The 20,444-nt window shown below is 41.7% G+C and overlaps 1 protein-coding gene across 1 annotated transcript in view; it reads right to left on the bottom strand.

Annotated features, from left to right (window-relative positions):
* Window positions 1–20,444, bottom strand: part of TMEM255B (transmembrane protein 255B) — a 257,249-nt gene that overhangs the window by 229,325 nt on the left and 7,480 nt on the right. The window contains exon 2 of the mRNA XM_033950614.1: window positions 3,673–3,815. Coding sequence (XP_033806505.1) covers window positions 3,673–3,815 — 143 coding nt within the window. The remainder of the gene's footprint in view (window positions 1–3,672; window positions 3,816–20,444) is intronic.

A 20,444-nucleotide genomic window follows, 5' to 3' on the forward strand; every position in this document is an offset into this window, starting at 1 on the left:
CAAAAGTAGAAAAACAGGACTTAAAGAAAACAGGCCATTTAGCGGGTTCTTGCAAAGAATTGTAATAGATCTTGCATTTGTCACAGCATGAATGCTGACCCTCTTTAAATTCAGCCGGGCTGGGAACAGCAGGACATAAGATGTCTTTTAAATTGTTTCCATGTCTATTGGCAAAAAGAAAATTTCTTATTCTTAAGACAAGAATGGATCAATAATGCTTTGCAATATTTGCAAATAGCAGATGCTTTAGGAGCTAAAGAAGAATGTCTTTGAGTGCAAATGAGTTGTTCATTCTCTGCACATTTCTGTGAACCAAACTTCAATAATGATTTCTGATTTGTGAATAAAGCCCTAATATTTATGCAAGGGCCCTTAGGTTCAGCTTGCTGGGAACTGCTCAGCAGAGACCTCTAATGACTCTGTCAGCATAAAATACGTTTGTGGTGTCTTGACTTAGAACACTCTGACAGCTTCTGGAACAGAGGATGACTATTCTATTTGCAACTGACAGTGCTAGGAGGAGACATATGGATACGCTGATGATTTGCTACTGTGGGTTATTGTACTCATGCTGACCCGGATCTATCAGCTATGCAGGCCTGTTTAGAGACGGTAGCGTCCTGGCTATAACAACATTATTTGATTCTGAATTTAAAGAAGACTAGGGTCGGCTGGCTGACTGGTCATTTACTGCAGCCCAAGATTTTGCCACAAATTTGGAAAGGGGAGGCTAAATTATTTGATAGTTTCCACTACTTACGAGTGGTTATAGATTTGCAGTTAAGTTTTGAGAAACAGGTGTCCCTAGTGGTTGGATGGAGTATTGCAAATGCTACGGTCGGTATGTCCATATTTTGATGAGGCTATGCTCCATATTTTCTTATATTCGCTTTTGATGACCAAGTTGGACTATGAGAACATGGTTTATATTGGACTGCCATAAAGACTACGCACCTTACAGAATGCTGGGTTATGTTTACTAGGAGGGATAGGTCATTATGAAAGTGAAAAGCCTTTGTACGCTTTCATTGATTGCCATTGGAATTTAGACCTATTTATAAGTTCTTAGTGCTTACTCATAGAGCTTTATATGATAAGGAACCACAATATCTAGCATCTTTGCTGAGTATGTGCTCCCCGGGAAGGGCATTGAGGTCTAAATAAGAACATAAGAAGTTGCCGCTGCTGGGTCAGACCAGTGGTCTATCATGCCCAGCAGTCCGCTCCAGTGGAGGCCCCCAGGTCAAAGACTAGTGCTCTGAGACCAACCCTACCTGCATACGTTCCGGTTCAGCAGGAACTTGTCTAACTTTGTCTTGAATCCCTGGAGGGTGTTTTCCCCTATAACAACCTCCAGAAGAGTGTTCCAGTTATCTACCACTCTCTGGGTGAAGAAGAACTTCCTTACGTTAGTATGGAATCTATCCCCTTTTAACTTTAGAGAGTGCCCTCTCGTTCTCCCTATCTTGGAGAGGGTGAACAACCTGTCTTTATCTACTAAGTCTATTCCCTTCAGTATCTTGAATGTTTCGATCATGTCCCTTCTCAGTCTCCTCATTTTAAGAGAGAAGAGGCCCAGTTTGTCTAATCTCTCTCTGTACAGCAACTCCTCCAGCCCCCTTTACCATTTTAGTCGCTCTTCTCTGGACCCTTTCGAGTAGTACTGTATCCTTCTTCATGTACGGCGACCGGTGCCGGATGCAGTATTCCAGGTGAGGGCGTACCATGGCCCGGTACAGCGGCATGATAACCTTCTCCGATCTGTTCGTGATCCCCTTCTTAATCATTCCTAGCATTCTGTTTGTCCTTTTCGCCGTCGCCGCACATTGCGCAGACAATTTCATTGATTTGTCAACCAGTACTCTTAAGTCTCTTTCCTGGGGAGTCTCTACAAGTACCGCCCCGGACAAACTTAGCTGCAGACGGTGTCCAAGCTGTCTTCCAAGCACCCAAAGAGGTGCTAACCCACCCAACCCCGCAGCCACTCTTGCCCGATGGGGAAAAAGAGATTTCCCCTTTGGGCAAGGGTGGCTGTGGGGTCAGGTGGGCAAGCACCTCTTTGGGTACTTACATGACAGCTTGGACACTATCTGCAGCTAAGTTTTTCTGCTCACTATTGACATTGTTTGAGACTTTGCTGATGTACAGCATGTTGTGCTCACACACTTGAATTTTTAAATTTGGCGTGCTAATAATTTTTGAGGGCTGCTACAGTGTTTTTCTCACTGCTGATAAGTTGCCACACGTGTGTTTGTGACTTTACCTACTTTGGTCCTACAAGTGGAGTTTTTTTGCCATATGAAGCTGAATTGAGGCTTTTTCTCTTTTTCTGACTGGTTGACTGAGTGTGTGTGTTTGCCGTGTGTGTATATACAGTGCAGTGGGTAGACCTTGCAGTGTCTTGGGGGGGTCCCATGCGGCTCCTGATAGGACATAGTTTGAGAAGCTTGAGTGATTCACTGAATCCCCTGAAGGCCCTCACTACTAGGCTAGGTTTTCAGGATATTCCTAATGAAAACACATGAAAAATTTACAAACAATGAACATCTAACCCCCACTCGCATGTAAAGCACCCATGCCTGAGAAACTCCCTAACCCCCAACTTGTCTCATTTGTCTACTTGATTGGATTGTAAGCTCTACTGAGCAGGGACTGCCTCTTGAATGTTTTAATGTATAGCGCTGCACACATCTAGCACTCCCCATTCATACCCCCCCCAATCAAAGAAGTAAAAAGAACAAAACTACACGACGGCCTCCTAGCCACTCAAGCCGCAAGACTGGACAACCAGATCTCCAACCTTCTGATGACCACCCCAGACTATAGGACATTCAGAAAAGAAATAAAAACCACACTTTTCAAGAAATTCCTGAAACAGCAATAACAACACGACCTCTAAATGCTCTTAAGATCTACAACTTACCTCTCTAGCTAATCATTGTAATTCTGTCTTTTTTAAATTAACCTTTTGTAATCCGCCTTGAACCGCAAGGTAATGGCAGAATAGAAATCCCTAATGTAATGTAATGTAATGTAATTATAGAAATGATAAGTAGTAGTTTTCATATAGCATATATCAATCCTGTTGTAGTATAAAAGACCCCACAGTAAAATTCTGCCACAGAGATTGGACAAATGCTTCGTAATGGGTAGAAGGAGAAAAGAGTGAGAGAAAGTGATTCATTCATTATCCCCTCAGTGTTAGTGGTAAAATTGATATACATTTTGATGATTGCATTCCCCCTTTGTCCATTCAAACAAATCTTCCTCCCTTTAAAAATCGCTCTGCGCATTTCAGTTGCCTATCAGTCCGTAATCCAAAATATTCTCGCAAAGCTTGTGGTTTTTTTCATTTACCCGTCAGTGAAGAGTTGCAAATTTAAAAGATATAAACGTACATTGTCATATCAGGCTGCTCTTTGGGATAAAGATTTTAGGCAACTATTCTTTGTATCTACGTCATACTTGGAGTTCAGAAGACATTTGAAGACATTTATTTTCTAGATTTTGGGGTAATTAATTTTCTTCACTGTTCTATTTGCGATATAAATTCATCTTTTGTAAACCGCATAGATCCTCACGGTTATGCGGTCTATAAGTCAATTTTATGTTATGTTATACTTCTGAATCTTGCAATCTTTAGGAACTTTGGAAGAAAACTGTTGAACTCACAATGATTCCTGGGTAATAGCCTCCCACAGTTATATTTTCTGTCCTTGTGGTTGCTGCAAGGCCTACGGTCAGTATAAAAATAGACACTATCAGCAAGGTGATTGTAAACCAAAGAGAAGTCTTCTTTCTTTTTTCAAACTGTCCTGCAAAACAAACAAATATACATGCAATCATTTTTATTGCAGGCTTTTCAAAAGAAGTACGGCAGCACAACTAGTCTTAATATAACATCTTGAATCCCTTTTTTATATACATTCATTTAGACTCTTTTATATTAAAAACATAAGAATAGCTTTACTGAGTCAGACCAATGGTCCATCAAGCCCAGTAGCCTGTTCTCACGGTGGCCAATCCAGGTCACTAGTACCTGGCCAAAACCCAAAGTGTAGCAATATTCCATGCTACCAATACAGGGCAAGCAGTGGCTTCCCCCATGTCTTTCTCAATAATAGACTATGGACTTTTCCTCCAGGAACTTGTCCAAACCTTTCTTAAAACCAGCTATCCTCCTATCTAATTTCTAATGAATTTGATCTCATATTATGTTAATACTTTATTTTTTTTACTGAGTTAATTATTATGATGTCATAATTGCAACATGCCATCACTAGTTCAGTATGAAAATCTAGTGATAAATTTGAGCATGGCTAAAAACTAAGGCTCGGATTCTCTATAGGGCGCCAATATTGGCGGCTGCCTAAAAAGCGGCCACCAATTGTGTGTCAATCACATGACAGCACTCTATAGAGAATCATGCCTCAATGCAAGATAGGCGCCAGAAATGTAGGGGAGGGTTTTCCGGGCCTACATTTCCCGCACCTGTCTATGCTGTGAATTAAGCCTTTGTAGATAATTAAGGCCACCTAACACCACTTCAGGTTTTAGCCATACCCATAGTGGCGTTCAGTGGCCTAAAGCACCTATATAGGTGTCATTCTGGCGCTTATTATTTATGCACCAGTAGGTGCTTTAACGGTGCTTTTTTTCTGTTTTAAACTGTGTTTTTTTACTTAACTTAGGGCTCCTTTTACTAAGGTGCGCTAGCGTTTTTAGCGCACGCAGAATTTTAGCGTACACTAAACCCACGCTAAGCTTCTGGAACTAATGCCAGCTCAATGCTGGCGTTAAGGTCTAGCGCATGCGGCAATTTAGCTCACGCTATTCCGCGCGTTAAGGCCCTAATGCACCTTTGTAAAAGGAGCCCTTAGATGCCAATAGGGTGCCTATCGCTGCCTAAATATAGGTGCCGTTTCTAGATTTTCCCCCTAATTAAATAAAGACAGTCTAGTAGGCTCTAACAGTGCAAATTTGTGAATAAGCAGAAAAATGTGTAAACCTATAATGATTCATGGTTATATTTTCTGTCCTTGTTCTTGTTATGCCTACAGTTAGAATAAAAGTAGACACTATCCCACTGATATTTAGCCGGCGGTGGTGAACGTTTTGCTGCCTACCACCGACGTTATTCCTAGATATTCAAGGTTGGGACCTATCTAGGCTTTAGCATTTTATTTTATTTTTTTAGCAGCTAAGCCGTCTAAGTCAATATTCAGCCGTTGCCTGCATAAGCCAGACCACTTACAGATAGGACTGCTATTTATGTGGTTCGGTTTAAGCCGTTTACTTATGCAGTGAGGGGCTGAATATCGGCACTTAACCCAACACTGCCCCTGGAATGCCCACAAGTTAGTCACTTTTTGAATTTGGCACTAAGCAGTCATTTTCTGTTAAGTTAAGTGAAACATAGAAACATAGAAGATGACGGCAGAAAAGGGCTACAGCCCATCAAGTCTGCCCACTCTGCTTACCCACCCTCTGTCTATGCCCTAATGACCCAATTTCCTTATCTTGACCCTCGTAGGGATCCCACATGGGTATCCCATTTATTCTTAAAGTCTGGCACGCTGTCTGCCTCGATCACCTGCACTGGAAGCTTGTTCCAATGATCAACCACTCTCTCTGTGAAGAAATATTTTCTGGTGTCGCCATGAAATTTTCCGCCCCTGAGTTTGAGTGGGTGCCCTCTTGTGGTCGAGGGTCCCTTGAGAAAGAAAATATCATCTTCCACTTCGACACGTCCCGTGAGGTACTTAAATGTTTCGATCATGTCTCCCCTCTCCCTACATTCCTCGAGAGTGTAGAGCTGCAATTTGTTCAGTCTCTCTTCGTATGAGAGACCCTTGAGCCCCGAGATCATCCTGGTGGCCGTCCGCTGAACCGATTCAATTCTGCGCACATCTTTACTGTAATGTGGCCTCCAGAATTGCACACAGTACTCCAGATGAGGTCTCATCATGGCCCTGTACAACGGCATTATGACTTCAGGCTTTCGGCTGACGAAACTTCTATTGATACAACCCAATATCTGCCTTGCCTTAGATGAAGCCTTCTCCACTTGATTGGCAGTTTTCATGTCTGCACTGATGATTACTCCTAAATCTCGTTCTGCTGAAGTCCTAGTTAAAGTTTCTCTATTCAAGAAGTACATCCTGCATGGATTTCCGCTTCTGAGGTGCATGACCTTTCATTTCTTAGCCGCTAACAAGCAATTTCACTGGTCAGTGGCTGTTTCTGGCCAGTTATGTCATTTTGAATATTGTCTAGAACAGAAATAATTTTAGAAGAAGGCCACTATTCTGACAGTGGAACAGCTGCGGCTAGCTGTGTTTAGAGCCAGCATGTTTTCGTGTTGGGTCCTCAGGAGTGGAATATGCTTCCAGGATATTTACCACAGCAAACAAGTTTGAGTAGTTTTAAGAAAATGTTGAAGAAACACCTTTTCTGTAAGATGAAATATGGGACTTGATTTATCATTTTTTGATGCGAGGCGCTGGTAGCCTCTTTGTAATTTTAGGAGGCTTTATATTATTATTGTGTTTTATTGATGTTCTATCTGTTGTAATGCATGTGATTCTGTTTATGTATGTACAGTACTTTATTGTAACCCTTGGGAAAGGCGGGGTATAAATAAATAAATACAAATACACTAGTTAAAGCACCTTTTACGGCACTTCTGTTAAGGTTATTTTGTAAAGACAAGTAGGGACCTATCTGTTTTTATAAAATGCTAGGGAAAAGAAATGAAGACGACAAAATGCCAGGATCTAAACTGCATATATACTAATGCAAGGAGTTTAAGAAACAAAATGGGGGAACTAGAAGCCATGGCCAATGCAGAGGACATAGACATCACTGGAATCTCTGAAACGTGGTGGAATGAGGAAAACAAATGGGATACAGCACTGCCGGGGTACAAGCTCTATCGCCGGACAGGTCAGGTCAGAAAGGAGGAGGAATAGCCCTATACGTAAAAGAAAGCATACAATCGACAAGAATGGACACAGCGGAGATGATCAACAAACTGGAATCGCTATGGGTTAAAATACCGGGTAGGAAAGGGCATGAAATAAAGATGGGCCTATACTATCGTCCACCCGGGCAAACCGGAGATAGCGATAAAGAAATGGATGCCGAGATGAAGTGAGAATGCAAAAGCGGTTACACAGTTGTTATGGGAGACTTCAACTACCCTGGGATAGACTGGAGTCTTGGAAGCTCAAGATGCGCTAGGGAGACAGAATTCCTGGAGGCTATACATGATTGCTTCATGGAGCAGCTTGTTAGAGAACCGACGAGAGGAAATGCCACTCTGGATTTAATCCTAAATGGACTAAGGGGACCTGCAAAGGAAGTGGAAGTAGTGGGACCGTTGGGAAACAGCGATCATAATATGATCAAGTTCAAGGTTGAATAATCAATACAAGTGGAATTGTCCAATAAAGAAAAGGTGCAACAAATAAAGATGTCTTTCAAACCGTCTGGACAATCAGGTTATTCTTTATTCTTCCAATAATACTCGACCCGACATGTACATGTTTCGGCCCTACGGCCTGCGTCAGGAGTCTTGGAGATCTTTGAGTATAAATAACCTCTAGTATGGACCACTCAAGAAAACTGTATTAATCAGAACGCCGTCATGTGAATGCTGGCATGTCGGGTCGAGTATTATTGGAAGAATAAAGAATAACCTGATTGTCCAGACGGTTTGAAAGACATCTTTATTTGTTGCACCTTTTCTTTATTGGACAATTCCACTTGTATTGATTATTCTATCTTTTGTGGATTTGTTTCCCCTGTGTTTTGCGCAAGTTCAAGGTTGAAGTAGGCATACCGAACGGAAAGAGAACCATAGCGACATCTTTCAACTTCAGGAAAGGAAACTATGAAGCAATGAGGGAAATGGTAAGGAAGAAACTTAGGAACACTTCCAAAAAATGGCAAACAGTAGAACATGCCTGGTCTTTTTTCAAAGACACGGTGAGCGAGGCACAAAATCTGCACATCCCCAGATTCAGAAAGGGGAGCAAAAAGGGTCGAACAAAAGACCCAGTATGGATGACTAAAATAGTGAAGGAAGCGATAGGCAATAAGAAAAATTCATTCAGGAAATGGAAAAAGGACAAAACTGAAGGGAACCAGAAGGAGCACAGGAAGTATCAAAAAGAATGTCACCGTGTGGTTCGAAAAGCCAAAAGAGAGGCTAGCCAGGGAGGCACGAAATTTCAAACCGTTCTTCAGATATGTTAAAGGGAAACAGCCAGCTAGGGAGGAGGTGGGACCGCTGGACGAAGGAGACAGGAAGGGAGCGGTGAAGGAGGAGAAAGAAGTCGCAGAAAGACTCAACATGTTCTTCTCGTCTGTATTTACAAACGAAGACACAACCAACATACCGGAACCTGAACAAATCTTCAATGGAAATCAAGCAGAAAAATTAACATCCATGGAAGTGAGCCTTGATGATGTACACAGGCAGATAGAAAAACTTAAAACTGACAAATCCCCGGGTCCGGACGGAATCCATCCCAGGGTTCTGAAGGAATTAAAGGAGGAGATAGCGGAACTACTGCAGCAAATTTGCAACCTATCCTTGAAAACAGGCATGATCCCGGAGGATTGGAAGATAGCCAATGTCACGCCCATCTTTAAAAAGGGGTCAAGAGGTGACCCGGGAAACTACAGACCAGTGAGTTTGACCTCGGTTCCGGGGAAACTGGCGGAAGCACTGATTAAAGAACACATCGATGAACATTTTGAAAGAAACGAACTTTTGATAACAACCCAACATGGTTTCTGCAGGGGGAGATCGTGCCTAACGAACTTATTGCACTTCTTCGAAGGAATTAACAAACGGATGGATAGAGGAGACCCCATAGACATCATATACCTTGATTTCCAAAAAGCCTTTGACAAGGTGCCTCACGAACGTCTACTCCGGAAACTGAAGAACCATGGAGTGGATAGAGACGTACATAGATGGATCAGAAACTGGTTGGCGGGTAGGAAACAGAGGGTAGGGGTGAAGGGCCACTACTCGGACTGGATGAGGGTCACGAGTGGTGTTCCGCAGGGCTCAGTGCTCGGGCCGCTGCTATTTAATATATTCATAAATGATCTAGAAACAGGCACGAAGTGTGAGATAATAAAATTTGCGGACGATACAAAACTATTTAGTGGAGCTGGGACTAAAGAGGAATGCAAAGAATTGCAAAGGGACTTGAACAAATTGGGGGAATGGGCGGCGAGTTGGCAGATGAAGTTCAACGTTGAGAAATGTAAAGTATTGCTTGTTGGAAACAGAAACCCGAGGTACAACTATACGATGGGAGGGATATTATTGAATGAGAGTAACCAAGAAAGGGACTTGGGGGTAATGGTGGACATGACAATGAAGCTGACGGCACAGTGTGCAGCGGCCGCTAAGAAAGCAAATAGAATGCTAGGCATAATCAAGAAGGGTATTACAACAAGGACAAAAGAAGTTATCCTGCCATTGTATCGGGCGATGGTGCGCCCGCATCTGGAATACTGCGTCCAATATTGGTCTCCGTACCTTAGGAAGGATATGGCGTTACTCGAGAGGGTTCAGAGGAGAGCGACACGCTTGATAAAAGGGATGGAAAATCTCTCATACGCTGAGAGATTGGAGAAACTGGGTCTCTTTTCCCTGGAGAAGAGGAGACTTAGAGGGGATATGATAGAGACTTATAAGATCATGAAGGGCATAGAGAGAGTAGAGAGGGACAGATTCTTCAAACTTTCGAAAAATAAAAGAACGAGAGGACACTTGGAAAAGTTGAAAGGGGACAGATTTAAAACGAATGCTAGGAAGTTCTTCTTTACCCAACGAGTGGTGGACACCTGGAATGCGCTTCCAGAGGGCGTAATAGGGCAGAGTACAGTACAGGGGTTTAAGAAAGGATTGGACAATTTCCTGCTGGAAAAGGGGATAAAGGGGTATAAATAGAGGATTACTGCACAGGTCCTGGACCTGTTGGGCCGCCGCATGAGCGGACTGCTGGGCATGATGGACCTCAGGTCTGACCCAGCATAGGCATTGCTTATGTTCTTATGTTATGTTCTTATGTTCTATGTGAACCTCCATGAGCTATTTTTTTGGATTGATTAATTTTTCCACATATCTACTACCATAGGACTATAAGGGACCCCTGAGGAAGACCACCTTGTAGAAACACGGACCGTGTTGGGTCCTACGCTTTCAGTGGACTAGGTCCTTAAGGTTTTTATGTGGATTATCCTGTTTTTATGTGGATTGTTACATTGTTTTTTAGAACTTTTATATCTTCATTAAAGTCCATTTCAGGAACATCATCACTCCACGGTGTTTTTTCTGGTTTCTCCTGGATTTTCTTCTCTGTGGATTTACAAGGGTCAATCTCTTTGGGATCCTTTTACTAAGCTGCGGTAGTGTTTTTAGCGTGCGCTTAGTGTGCGCTACAATGGCATGCGCGCTAGACGCTAATGCCTCCATAGTTCTGGTGTTAGTATTTTCCACGTAGCGTGGGGGTTAGCACACGCTAATCTTCAGCGTGCGCTAAAAACGCCACCACAGCTTAGTAAAAAAAGCTCTTTGTTTTGATTTAAACCACCTAAACAGCAGGCAAAACAGCAGAAACCCTTGAGAAAACCAATGGACAGCAGATAATAAGTGGGTAGCTACTGTGAAAAGGCATCGCTGAATAACGAATAAGTCCGTCAGATGACTTATTAGACCAGCAAAGATGTGATGGCCACAATCCTTGCTGCTCATCGAAAAACAAACAACAGATGACTTTTGAAATAAGTACACTGTGACTGCAATTTTATAGCACAGGGAGTACATTTGTCAATGTTACTTTGATTTCATCAATTTACTGACTTATTATTTCATTCACAGCGTTGCACACACAGTGTGTATGCCTATGATGGTGTGTGTCAACGGGTTGTAATAATCCCTTGGAAAGTCGAAGCTAGGGGTTCTTAACCTGGGGTCCATGGATGGGTTTCAGGGGGTCCGTGAGGGTCAGATAAAAATTGACATTTATAATCACTTTACAGCCCGGTACTGTTGTATTTATGTGAATATTACTGGGGAAGGGGGTCTGTAGCTAGGGTTACCAGATGTTCAGATTTACCTGGACATGTCTTCTTTTTAGAGGACATGTTCGGGCGTCTGGGTGGATTTTCAAAACCTGGCATTTTGTCCAGGTTTTGAATAACTTCCTGCTCAAGATGGCGTCGGGAGTGCAATTGCGCATGCGTGGATGCAACATGGTGACATCACTTGCATCATCGCATCACATCTGCACATGAGCGGATGCCCTCCCATCGTGGCTCCAAGCATAAAAACAGGTTGAAGGGGTGGGGCAGGGGGCAGGGCATGGCTTGGGCAGGGCTGTGTAGAACTAGGCGGACCTGGGGGCAGGGCCATGGATCCAGATTTTACAATAGTAAAATCTGGTAACCCTATCCATAGCTTTCATCAGATTCTTAAAGGGGTCCATGACTCAAAGAAGATTAAGAATCACTGGTCTAAGCAATTAACCATTATGGTTATTTTTGCTCTTATACCTTATGACTATACACTGAGGTAAACATAAATATAAAATATTAATGTAAATAAGTAATTCAGCTGTTACTAGTTGCCAGCAATGCTCCCTGTGAGTAAAATTTCTAGTGTTGAGGACTTATTGGGAAGAATAGTTTTACGCGTTCCTCTATAGGGTTTTCTTTATATTAAGCTTTCTATGAGAGCAGGGATATCCTTTTACAACCTCCATTCAAAGATGGATCAAAGCTGTGGAGTAGATTTGGATTATATGTAGGCCAGCAGGTCAAACCCTGGTACTCCTGGCACTGCCTCAATATTTTTTTGATTCTGCATAAATTACACACCGCACTTCATAATCTACAATCTGCAATAGAGTAGATACACCGGATGGTGTGAATAACATGAAGAAAGACCTGGCAAAGCTTAAAGAATGGTCTGAAATCTGGCAGCTAAAATTTAATGCTAAGAAATGCAAGGTCATGCATTTGGGCTTTAAAAATCCAAGGGAATGGTACAGTTTAGGGGATGTGAACTTATGTGCACGATGGAAGACCGGGACTGATTGTGATTGTATGTGATGATCTTAAGGTGGCCAAACAGGTTGTAAAGATGATGGTGAAAGCTAGAAGGATGCTAGGTTGCATAGAGAGAAGTATGGCTAGTAGGAAAAAGATGTACTGATGCCTCTGTATAAGACTCTGGTGAGACCTCATTTAGAATATTGTGTACAATTCTGGAGGCCGCACCTTCATAAAGATATAAAAAGGACGGAGTCAGTCCAGAGGAAGGCTACTAAAATGGTTCATGGTCTTCATGATAAGGCATATGAGGACAGACTTAAAGATCTCAATCTATATACTTTGGAGGAAAGGCGGGAAAGGGGAGATATGATAGAGATGTTTAAATAAAAAAATTCAAACAATGTCACTCACCAGCAGTGGGCTACCACTCTAAGATCTAACATTAAGATCTAATGCAGGTGGAGAAAAAGCCTCAAAAACTTTTATCATGCAGCAATCTTTGATGATTTTTAGCTGGCGTTCTTATTGTCATTGGCAAAAAACTCACACCCATAAAACAATGTTAAAAAATCTAAAGAGGGATAAACCCACTACTGTGCACAGTAATAATTTTTTAATTTTAAATTGTTTTTATACTTTTTAATCATTTTTATAAATAGTTTTTCTCCACCTTAGATCTTAGAGTGGTAGCCCACTGCTGATGAGTGATATTGTTTGAATTTTTGGTTTAATTGTCACTACGATAGTGTTCTTGAGAGATGTTTAAATACCTACATTTTATAAATGTGCATGAGTTGAGTCTCTTTCATTTGCAAGGAAACTCTGCAATGAGAGGGCATAGGATGAAGTTAAGAGGTGATAGGCTCCGGAGTAATCTGAGGAAATACTTTTTTACAGAAAGGGTGGTAGATGCGTGGAACAGTCTCCCGGAAGAGATGGTGGAAACAGAGACTGTGTCCGAATTCAAGAGGGCCTGGGATAGGCATGTGGGATCTCTCAGAGAGAGAAAGAGATAATGGTTACTGCGGATGGGCAGACTAGATGGGCCATTTGGCCTTTATCTGCCATTATGTTTCTATCTATCAAAACTCCCATCCCTGCATGCCCACTGGCAAAGTACTGTATGTGCATGCCAGCATTTCAAATCATTTACTTTTATGTTGGTCAGTATTTTATAGGAGGTCATTTACATGTGTGTGTGTGACTCCATCTGTATATAAATGAATAAAATATCATCCAGATGAGCACATATTTTTCTGCTTAAAGTACCTGTCCCTGTGTAGGAGTGAGTGGTATAGCAATCCCTCTCTGAGGCTGCAATTTAGTCACCTTAAGGCAGGAGGAGTTAATTTAGTAGTGCACAGCCTAAGGTTTACCAACCCGAGTGGTGTAAATATCTAAATATAACACACTATACTCTAATCCATTCAATCGGAAAAGTGCATGTGACATTCATACATCACTATACAGTGTCTTTGCTATTCAGGAAAAAAGGCCTCAGAATTGGAGCTACGCACAGTCCTGTCATGGATTAAGATAGTCAGTGTAGTCAGCGTAGTTTTTTTTGCTCCAGTCATTGGCCAAAAAACCTGATTTATTTATTTACTATTTTTCCCTCTTTTTTAAAAACATTTTTGTTTTTTAAGATTTTACTACTTAATCTGTATTCTAAAGTATCTAAAGTATTTTTCAGAACAAACACTGACTAAGATAAGTAACTAGCTGTCGAACCTTTTCAAATCAAAGGATAAGTGCATTTTTGAAAATTATGAAAAATTTTGAATGATGCTTTAGAGTACAGATTAAGTAGTAAAATCTTTAAAAAACAAAAATGTTTTAAAAAAGAGGGGAAAATAGTAAATAAATAAATCAGGTTTTTTGGCCAATGACTGGAGCAAAGAAAACTACGCTGACTACACTGACAGGACTGTGCGTAGGCTCCAATTCTGAAGCCTTTTTTCCTGAATAGCAAAGACACTGTATAGTGATATATGAATGTCACATGCACTTTTCCGATTGAGTGGATTAGAGTATAGTGTGTTATATTTAGGTGGAATTAATCTGCCATGTCAGTGGCTGAGCAAGAGGGTGGGGCTCAGGCTGGGAGGACCTTAAATACCCTGAGAAAGAGTAGATCAGAGAGGTCCCCCCAAGCAAGAGGTCTCTAGGATTGAGACCCCCAAGGGATGAAGTCTCCTGAAGGAAGACCGAAAGTGAAGGAATCTTCCCAACGCATTAGCTGGGCTGCAGTATCTGGGGGAGGGGACACAGGGAAGCAAAGAGTGACCCTATTTCAAAGGGTTGCACCTGAGGTAAAGAGTAACCAGCCAGGGGTTACAAGAGAAAAAAATAGAAGACTGCCAAGGTAAAGAGTGCATTTCTTTATCTGTGAAGACTCAGACATGAGTGTCATAACTAGAGCCAGGACCAGATTTATGCATGGTTGACTTGAACTATGATGTAGAAGCTTAATAAGAGAGGACTGCTGAAGAGAGGAAAAACCACTATTAATATGGCTGATGCTATGCTAAGCCTTGAATCTGTGACAGAAACAGATTGCTATGTGGATGTTTGTTCAGCAATAAAATTTTTTTTGATTTACACTATATTCTGACTGTGTCTGTGAGGACTCCCAGCCTGTCCACCAGCCACGCTATCACAGTCCCCTTATAAATTTACCCTCCATGAGCATTAGTGTACCACACGGGGTCACAAGATTTGCTAGATATCCTTAAGATCTGGGGTTAAGATCATATGTCCAAAGTTATCCGGATATTATGTCAGGTAGTAACCTAATTTACAATAAATTTGGATGAACACATGAACTAGTGATTTAACCTATTTGACTTGCTATATTAACTATTTTGCTATTTTCTTTTTTCTTTTTGACACAAAAACACACCCTCGTAAAACAGTTGATGGTTCATGAAGGTGACTAGAGTGAGAGAATATAATCATACTTTGAAGAGAATTCATTAAGCAGCATTAGGGCCTTAAGTCACATTAATTGAGCCTTAACATGACTATAAAGACCCAAAGCTTCCTGTGCTAAGATACTGTGGTGATAAATAAATCGCCATGTGTTGAGTAGAAATGAAATGCAAAATATGCAAATGCTAGAGTATTTTACCGTCTGGAACCATTGGGCCACAAAGCTGCAGTCTGATGCTCCCATGCCATTAGCTCATGGATCCCCTCTCAAACACCCCCTCACTTAAGCCCCATCAGAAGTAAAGGCCCCCACCATACTATTTCCATTGGTGATTGGGGTAGGAGGCTTCCAGGGATCCAGGGGGCTACCACTAGGGGCATCATTTTGCAGCTGGCAAAGGACAGGGCTGGAGCAACTGAGCATTGCTCCTGCCCAACAAGCCGCCCGGACCCCCGAGTAGAGAACAATAAGGGGAAAAAAATTATCACCATTCCCGCCCCGTCCCCACAAGCTCAGTACCCGTCCCCACCCCACAAGCTCGGACCCCGTCCCCACCCTGCAAACTGTCAGATCCCATACGCACAAGCCTCAAATAGTTATGATTTTATACTGAACTTATTTTATTAAAGTATAAAAAGAGACAATATTCTGTACAATTGACATTTTATAAACACAAATAATATAGAGTAAGGATCAACAAAACCCCTGTCTCCCCCTCCCTTTCACAAATATCCCCTCCACTATTGTGAAAACGGAACAAACCAAATTTCTACAGAATGCTACATAGAAAATTCAAGCTAACAGAATACTTTAGTCACACATGGCAGGAATAGTGTTAGGGGAGTGCAACTAGAGCAACTGCCCCCTGGTCAGAGAGAGAGAGCCCTAAGCCAGCTGGAAGCTAAAGAAGCACAGCCTGGGCTTTACGGTCTCCAGTTATGTCTAATACCAGCTCTAGCAGGATACATATTTCAAATCTGAAATATTCTAATCACAAGATATAAAATAATTTTTTTTTCTACCTTTTGTTGTCTGGTAATTTTATTCTTAAAATCACATTGGTCTCAGGCTTTGGTTTTGGGTTCCTTCTGTCTTCATCATGGCATGGCTGGCTCCTGAAGGTAAAATAGGCCAAGAGGAGCTGGGGAGGAGATGCTGAGTTTGACACAGGCACAATTTTTTTTACCATAGGAGCAAGACTTTTCATTGCTCCCAAGGGGCAGTAAAAGGTCTTGTCCCCATTCCCGCGGGGTGGTGAAAGATCTTGTCCCCATTCCTGCAGTAAACCAGTTGCAAATGTCTCCATTCCTGCGGATTTACTGCGGTGGCCACGGTTTACCATGGTAAATGATCCCCATGTCATTCTCTACCCCAGAGGACTCCCTGAATCCCCAGAAGACCCCCCCAAACCAAAAATGGAAATGGTAAGGTGGAGGCGGAGGTGGGGGCTTTGATCTCCGAGGGGAGGGCTTAAGTGAGGAGGGAGCCTGAATGATGGAGTCTCTGAGCTAGTGATCCAGCATTGGTCTGTAGCTTGAAGCTGCTAGGTCACGGGAATAACGCTACTTGCAAGGTGGCTCGCAAGCAATGTTATTCCTTTAAAATGGGATTCAGCGTCTACAGTACTGGGATCCCACAGGTTGCTGAATCCCACAGGACATCAAGCTCCAGTAAAGGGCAAAACTTTACAACACCTTGATGAATTTCTTCTCTTAATGTTGAACAATAATGTTGGGCATCCTGCTTTTGACTCTTTTACATGAAATATATGGTAAATGACAATTTTTTCTATTGTAGTCTTTACTGATGTTGTATATGTGTATTTTAACCCACCTAGGATTAGACAGGCTATAAAAGTTTTAACTAATAATAATCTTTAGGGTATTTTGTAGTTTTGTGTTATTTTGCTTTTTTGTTTGTTTTTTAGACCAACAGTTTCCTACTGTTCCTTTTGAGCTTCTAGCTCAGTCAGAACCTTGGCTGGGATCTGGTACCATGGAGCTATCTTTCACAAGTATATGGAGATATTCCCTATTTATCACCTCCCAACTTACTTTGCAGCATTTCTTAGTAGGGGTTCATTCATCAGGCCTCTTTCTGGATCCATGAATGCACCTTAAATTCAGCCCATAGTTGTTGCCAATACAATAAGCAAGACTCTCTCACTTCTAAAGCCTGTGAACATTGCCCTTACAGCAGGAGTGTCAAAGTCCCTCCTCGAGGGCCGCAATCCAGTCGGGTTTTCAGGATTTCCCCAATGAATATGCATGAGATCTGTTTGCATGCATTGCTTTCATTGTATGCTAATAGATCTCATGCATATTCAGTGGGGAAATCCTGAAAACCTGACTGGATTGCGGCCCTCGAGGAGGGACTTTGACACCCCAGCCCTCCAGCCTCATGCAGCTGAGAAAGCAGAAGAGCTGAACTTAAAATCAAATTCAGCATGCTGCACTACTGCTAAACTGACTCATAAATAATTTTTATGATGTCTTCTTTAGGTAGTTTTATATAGAATTCCATGGATGAATTTAAGGTACCACTTGACACTAGAGAAACAAGCTGAAATAATAGCTCCTTTTGGGAGGAATGACATGCAGTCACTGCCTTGGAAGCTGAGATCGAAAAATTATGTTGGTCATCTTAGACTGTGGAAATACACTTCCCCTTAAAAGTGTTCCATTGTTCGCTATCCCTAATTTGTCCCCACCCCCTTTTACAAATCTGCACAAGAGGTTTTTAGTGCTGGCCAGCTCACGGAATGCTCTGAGCTGCCCCAACACTCATAGGAACTCTATAACCATCGGAGCAGCGCAACGGCCGGTGCTAAAAACCTCTTGTGTGGTTTTGTAAAAGTGAGGGGGGGAGTTGATTTTTGGATGAAGTTTTATAAGGAGCCTATTTACCAAACTGTGGTAAAATGTGGCCTTAGCAACACACTAAGGCCAATTTTACCACTGAGCTAAAATGACCGATTTTTCTATTTTCCCCATCAATGGCCATTCATAATTTTCCCATTAGCACATGAGCACCTACTGCTACCCATCATGTAGGCGGTAAAGGGAAAATTCTGCAAATGGTGTCTAAAAAGATAGGTGCCTATTACAGAACTGCGCCTAATAAACAGGGTTTTACAAACCTAAATTATAGGGGCCTAAGTCCTTTAGAGAACTTTGCTTAGCGGTACCTAAGTCCTTCTCCAACCCTAAACATTCCTACTTTGGAGTTAGGCACCACTAGGCACCAAACGATAAGTGCCTATCTTTTTTAGAATCGCACCAATTTTTAGTTTTTTCAATTGTGAGCTTGTTAAAATTCATTATCAAAGCCAATTTACTGATTAGCCCCCCCTTTTTACAAAACCACATTAGGCTTTTTATTATCGTCAGCCGCTGTGGTATTAGCTCTACTGTGATTTTTTTTTTTTTTTTAAATAGCCTAACGCAGCTTCATAAAAGGAGGGTAAGTTAGGTACCTATTTATTTTGGCGCCTATCTTTAGGTGCATCTTATAGAATTTCCCCCTAATGGCTCACACACTAACCATGCACTAATTGGTTAGCACACGGCAATGCCCACACAATAATTGATTAACATAGAACATGTCCACTCTCTACTCACAGACCCTCTCTCAGCACTAAAATACATTTTTTTTAGCATCTGAGTTGAATACGCACATGCAAAAATTACCATAGGACACCTGAGTGCACCCAATGGTAAACCATTTTTTTTTTGCTGCAGTAAGCACGCACTAGTGCTTACTGAGCTTAATACAAAGACCCCCTTAATGTGTTTCATGTATATTGTTATTTCCCGATTTATATTCTTATTTTTCTTTTGCCACAATAATTTCTTGTGATCATGTTAATTAAAATGTAATAGAGAGATGAGAAGAAAAGTGTTCCACTGATGGAATTCACTTTGCCTTTAGGGCCCAGGTAGGAGTTATCATTCTAGAATGACATTTCATTTCAAAGGGGTGATAAGGCAATGGTGACCCTAGTGGTTTATGAGGAAGTTTCATCTCAATTTAGAAGTGTGATAGAGTAATAAAATCTGCACCACAGAAGCCCATCAATAGCGATCTTTCACCCTGGTTAAGACTAAAGATCATAGCTACTATAATTGCTTTTCTATCTGGTGGAATGTTAGAGCTAGTTATTCCACGATTGCACCTAGTATGAGAAAGTGTTATTAGATAAAATTCATGCCATGTTAATTGATGTAAGGGCGTACATGGAATGAGCTGATAAAGATCAGATCTTCTTAACAAGGTGTCACATTTCCAGTGATCCATTTCTCATCAAAGTCTTTGACCAAATGATCTGTTCTTCTCTCATAAGTTCACATTGGGATTTTCCTTTCATTATAAGTAGCACCAATAGTTTTTCATCTGAATTATTAATGATCAGTTACTGTCACCTCTTTCATACCCTTAACCTAATTGCCATTTTTGGCACCAAAACTACAGTAGTTTCTTGTGTTACTTATATTGATATGCATCTTTTATTTTCTGCTCCATTCCTACCACCAGTAACTCATTTGGCTCATCCACTGACACCTCCTATGGTCTATTGTCCTTTTCAATTTTCTTTATTTTGTCTACAGTAGTTATCCTACAATTTTTGCTCCTAATACTAAATCCATGCAAATAATGCTCAAATATATAAAGCTGTTGCCAAAAGTGGTCTTAGTGCACCCTTACTTGGGTACACTAAGACCACGTGGGGTCTTTCCTAAGTGCTAAGGCCATTTCTAATTCAGCTGGAAAATGGCCAATTTTTTTTATTATTTTATTTTCCAAATTAATGGCCACACTCTAATGTCAATAGCACATGGCCATGGCTAAAAATTAGTGTATGAGCCCTTTTTATCAAGGCACCGGCCATGTGTCAATCACATTTGGCCCTTAGCGCACACACTTTAGGTTCCTAAGGGGTGAAGCTACCAAGGTGGGGGTAAAAGGCAAGTTTCCACAGTTTCATTTACCATGGAGGTTGCTGAATAGCATGGTAAATGAATAACACTGCATTACTCTAGTGATAGCGTACAAGCAGAATTATTCTAGTGGCTTAGAGCATCGGGCCCCCAAATCACAGCCCGATGTCTTGGCTGTAATCTCCAGGGTCCCAGCCCTCAAGTATAGTCCCCCTGAACTGCTTCTTCCCAATCCAGATCCCCCTGAAATAGAGCTTCTCAAGCCCTGTTCCTTTTGATAGGAGAGCCGCTTTACTCACGTTACACCTCTCCTAAACTCACTTCATTGGCTTCCCATCCGGTGCCGAATACTATTTAAACTCCTCTTACTGACCTTCAAATGCACTCACTCAGCTGCTCCTCACTATCTCTCTTCACTTATTTCCCCCTATGATCCCCTCCCCCCCCCCTGGGTAAGTCCCTCTTTTCTGTGCCCTTCTCTTCGGCTGCCAACT

Source organism: Geotrypetes seraphini, chromosome 6 (genome assembly GCF_902459505.1).
Source record: "Geotrypetes seraphini chromosome 6, aGeoSer1.1, whole genome shotgun sequence".
NCBI classification, from domain to species: Eukaryota; Metazoa; Chordata; class Amphibia; order Gymnophiona; family Dermophiidae; genus Geotrypetes; species Geotrypetes seraphini.